This window comes from Triticum dicoccoides, chromosome 6A (assembly GCF_002162155.2).
Source record: "Triticum dicoccoides isolate Atlit2015 ecotype Zavitan chromosome 6A, WEW_v2.0, whole genome shotgun sequence".
NCBI classification, from domain to species: domain Eukaryota; kingdom Viridiplantae; phylum Streptophyta; class Magnoliopsida; order Poales; family Poaceae; genus Triticum; species Triticum dicoccoides.
The window spans coordinates 61,201,885-61,206,400 of NC_041390.1; the positions used below are offsets into that span (position 1 = coordinate 61,201,885).

Sequence of the window (4,516 nt, forward strand, 5' to 3'; positions counted from 1 at the left end):
CCTTTTTCTCCCTATCTTTCTTTATATTGTTCCTTTATTTTATTTTATTTTTAAGATGTTGCTTTGTCAATTATTCACGGCAATTGATGGCTGACCATCTGATGACATGTGGCCGGAAAAGACACATGCAAAAATAATGTCTACACACATGTTTTAGATTTTTTTTACTATTTCCTCGTCCTAAAATAAGTGTCTTAACCTTAGTACAACTTTGAACTAACTTTAGTACAAAGTTGAGTCATTTACTATGGGACAAAGGGTGTATAACTTAGATTTTACTGTTCATCTTAGATCATGTGAGCTCAAGCTCACAATATAAGCTTCCGATAACATGCTCTTTTTTACAAGGAGACTCGAGTCCGTTAGGTAAGACTCACTACAACCGACTTACTAAACCAGCCCAAAGAAGAATTCTACTAGCTCCCACGCCCACAGAGCACTATAACTTTACAACCCATCTCTTAATTTTACAGCTCATGCTAGGTGCACACATAACTTAGCTAGTAGGGCACGGAAGCATTCCTTGGTATTTTACATGATTATTACAACACGCAGATATAAACTCCTGAAAACACGGCTTTGTATCGGTCGCTGCAAACCTCAGAAGCAGTTCGAGCCACCTGATGGCAAACTTCAAACTAGCTACTGCGATGAAGCTTTACTTTTTTTTGCCGGTGAACTGCGATGAGGCATGTACTACCTCTGTAAAAAAAATATAAGACGTTTTGTATTACTGCTAAACGCTCGTATATTATTATTATGAGACGGCGAGAAGCTAGAAAGCTAGGTGGCGTGCTTGTCGTCCTTGAGATGGCGCGCCTTCTCCTCCTTCACCTGCGAGGTATCATGGTCTGCAGAAAAAACACAACTCAATTATTGTTAGGCAAAACAAACAGTTATAACTTCCATCATTCATAACAAAAAAATAAAAAGTACCAGGAGGATGGGTCGGATGCGCCTCGGCAGTTGGACGGCTGAACGCCGGCCGGTCGTCGTCCCTCGCGTACACCCCGCCGAAGCCTTCCTCGTCCGACCTCGTGGAGTAGGCCACCCCGAACGGGTGGCTCGTCACGTCCCTACACGGACCAACCAGCCAACCCAATAAAACGGCATGCAATTTGCAAGGGAAAATTAGCCGTACGTGATCAACCAAGCAATATACTCTTTGGTGTTGTGCGTGTCGTCGCGCGGGTGCTCCATGCCGGGCGCGGCGGACACGCTCCTCCCTCCACGAGCTGCGGCCGCCAACCTCGCGGCGGCGAACCGGCCGAGTCCTGTGCTGGTGCCACTAGTAGACAACCTGAGCGAGAGCATGAGAGAATACAGCTCGTCCGGCGACGATGCCTCTCCAGAGTAGGCCTGGCGAGAGAGCTTAGTTATAGGCAGTGGTGCCGTCGTCGCCAAAGCGATGGCGCGCGTCTGGAATGGCCCGGAGGTGCGTCGTGTCTGCACACGTAAACCCCTTGAAGAAGGAACGAAAGGGACAGGGACGGACGAATTGTACCGGGTAGGATATGAGAATTCTCTGGAATTCGTACGTGTTGCTCGATCGGATAGCCCCTCTCTCTCTCATCCTTGAGAATTTTCTAGGATGCTTAGAGGATTCTAATTGAAAGTCAGGAGAATATCATACGGAAACCAACACTTGATGAAAACTGGTAAAAACCACGAGAAAAAGATATTTTGAAGTTAAAAAAAAATAAAAATACGGGATGTTAAGAGGTAATGTTTTATTGCCACACAAAATTTCAAGTTGAAACACATTACGAGATGTGAGCTATGAAAAAGACAAAACCAGCGTTGAATAGTGCCGAATAGTAATGCCAGTATTCAATGCTGAATTTGTCTTTTCATAGCTCACATCTCGTAATGTATTTCAACTTGAAATTTTGTGTAGCAATAAAACATCACTTTCTTAACATCCCATATTTTTTTCAATTTTTTTTGAAAGTTTAAAATATAGTTTCCACGAAGTTTTCATTTAATATTGATTTCCGTATGATATTCTCCCTTGAAAGTCACTAGGGCATCTCCAACGCTGACATAAATTTGCTTCGACACCATGTATATGGCCATTAGTAAATGACAATTTGAAATTCAAACGAAGTTCGATCCATATGCCGCTGAATCATATGAGCGCTAGATCACAGCAGGACCGGACTACATGCCCGATCACAAAAGAAAAAAAAGACAGGTATGCTATAGTTTTTACATGCCTGATCACAAAAGAATATTAGTCCGGTAATCCGTGCAGAAAATTAGATTTTCTGCCCTGCCTGATAAGGATCAAGTAGAGAGATCCTAAGGTTTTTGGCCCAATCTTTCACGGCGAACGGTATAATCAGTAGATAATTTGATTGTTGAGCAGATTAGATCTACTCCACAGACAACAGAACAGATTCTTACGAATCAGCAAGCAAAACAAGCGATATATATTGACGTCCCCGACTTGGGACATTTTTCCTGTCTATTCTTAACTCGAAAATTCAACTCCCTATTACAAATGGCCGGCTGTCAGCTTATATAGGTAAGCCCTAAATCGAAAACTATTCAGATTGGATAGGCCCAACCGAGTTAAAATAACACAATTTAAAATAAAACTCTATGACCCATGACATGGCCTGGATATAAAGCAATGTTCAGCCTAATAAATTAAACCAAAACTGGATAACCAATTATTCTGAGCCACTCCTATTTCGACATGCCGAAACACATTGGTGGTGTTCTAAAATTAGGCTTCACCTCATCCGTAGGAGGAACTACAAATAAAAAGGATCCAAACTTCAGAATATCAGGATGTGGTGAAATAACAGGAGTAATAGATATCCTCCCCTCATCACCCCCCAACTTGACAGGGAACCGTCCTTGGTTTCTCCTTGATGTGTTGGACCTTCGTCTTCATAGTAAACGCATCCACTTTGATATCCTTGTCAAGCATAGGCTGCGGCACATGACGCTTCCCCTTATGCCACAAGGAATAAACATTGGATCTGCCTTCATAAGTGGAACGCCTATCAAATTGCCACGGTCGGCCTAGCAGGACATGACATGCATCCATAGGCAAAACATCACAGACCACCATGTCCTCATAAGTACCTACAGAAATTTTCAGGCGCAACTTATGTGTTACCTTCAGCTTCTCAAAATTATACAACCACTGAACTCAATGTAGTTACGAGTGTTTCCATGTAGGCAACAAGAGAAAATCCACCAAACTCTTGCTGATAATGTTGGTGTAGCCGCCACCATCAATAATCAACTTGCATGTAGTGTCTTGGACTGTGCATTGGGTCCGAAGAATATTCCAGCGTTGCCCTTGTCCCTCTATGCGATCTGCGGACACACGGTTTACCATCAAGTTAGTGCAATTAGGAGCAGCATTCTCGGGATACACATCCACTTGTTCAAGTTCCTCAGACTCCTCACTCGATGGATTAACAGCCTTGTCCTCATCACTAGCAGACACATATCCATCCTGTGTGAGCATCACCCTTTTTGTATTAGGGCAATCACGCCTCATGTGTTCTTGGCCTCCGCAAGTAAAACACTCATGTGTCCTACTCCAAGCCGTGGCCTTTCCTCTTGGGGCCAACCAGGTGGGGCGGCTAGGGCTGGGAGGGGCGCCATCCCTTCTTTGTGCACCGGCCCTAGGGAGAGGGTGCCCCTCCCCCAAGCCATGGCCTTCCTTGGCCATTATACATAAAGGAGATGAACAAACCTCCAAACCTCTCTCTCTCTACATTTTCTCCATTGTGTTAGGCTGCTCCATCTCTCTCTTGTTCTCTAGTTGCTCTTCGTCTTGGACGCTAAAGTGTTGCTGAACCGCTGACAAGGAACATGGATTCCGCAGAGAGCCCATACGTTTGATCCTGGATCCAAAGAAATACTCATGGCTGAGAGGTTTAACCTACCTGCGGAAATATGCATGTCTTCACCAACATCTTCTTCTCCGTTGTGTTTGTGTTGGTAAATGTAAGTGCATCTAGTGCCCCTTAGTGATTTTGGTGTATTGAAGACTTATAGATTAAGGGACTAATGTGTTTGTGAGTGTACACAGGTCTATAAGTCTATGAGGAGCTTGATATTTACAGAGAAAGTCAACCCCTAAAAATAAAGTTCTTCGACTGAAGACTTTGGATCACTGAAGACTTTCTGAAGACTTCGAAAGTGAAGAAATTGGTGTGACCTTGAAGACTTGGTATTCGTTTGAGAAACATGAAGCGTGAAGACTTTTGTTTTCGTAGTTTCATTTTCTCTTTCTTGAGTCATAGGAAACACCGTACTATTAAAGGGGGTCAAGGAAATACTAAGAAAAATTTCCACATGATGCTCAACTCAAAATCCTACACCTACTAATCCCTTCGAGTGAAGCCATTGGAAATCTCATACAGTTCAGTCAATTTCTTTAGTGACAGAGACGCAGTTCTTCTGGTCTCTGGGGAATTTATCCTAACTGAGGAGTTAGGAATTCGCCAGTGCAGATTGCCTACACAGTGAGGAACATGATAGCCCTGAG

At 43.5% G+C, this 4,516-nt stretch overlaps 1 protein-coding gene across 1 annotated transcript; it reads right to left on the reverse strand.

The window, feature by feature from the left end:
- Positions 1-261: 261 nt before the first annotated feature.
- LOC119318793 lies at positions 262-1,365 on the reverse strand. The gene is made up of 3 exons (XM_037593379.1): positions 1,163-1,365; positions 937-1,076; positions 262-851 (listed from the first exon to the last, which is right to left on the reverse strand). Exons 1-3 carry the CDS (start codon positions 1,312-1,314, stop codon positions 784-786), a joined length of 360 nt encoding a protein of 119 aa, XP_037449276.1. The 5' UTR covers positions 1,315-1,365; the 3' UTR covers positions 262-783.
- Between the last annotated feature and the right edge of the window lie 3,151 nt (positions 1,366-4,516).

Excerpts from the sequence above, each read along its gene's own strand:
- LOC119318793 (XM_037593379.1), bottom strand. The coding sequence starts at position 1,314 with ATGCTCTCGCTCAGGTTGTCTACTAGTGGCACCAGCACAGGACTCGGC. Across the intron at positions 1,077-1,162 it reads GACACGCACAACACCAAAGA|GGACGTGACGAGCCACCCGT; the intron begins GTATATTGCTTG and ends TGGTCCGTGTAG. Across the intron at positions 852-936 it reads GCATCCGACCCATCCTCCTG|ACCATGATACCTCGCAGGTG; the intron begins GTACTTTTTATT and ends TTTTTTCTGCAG.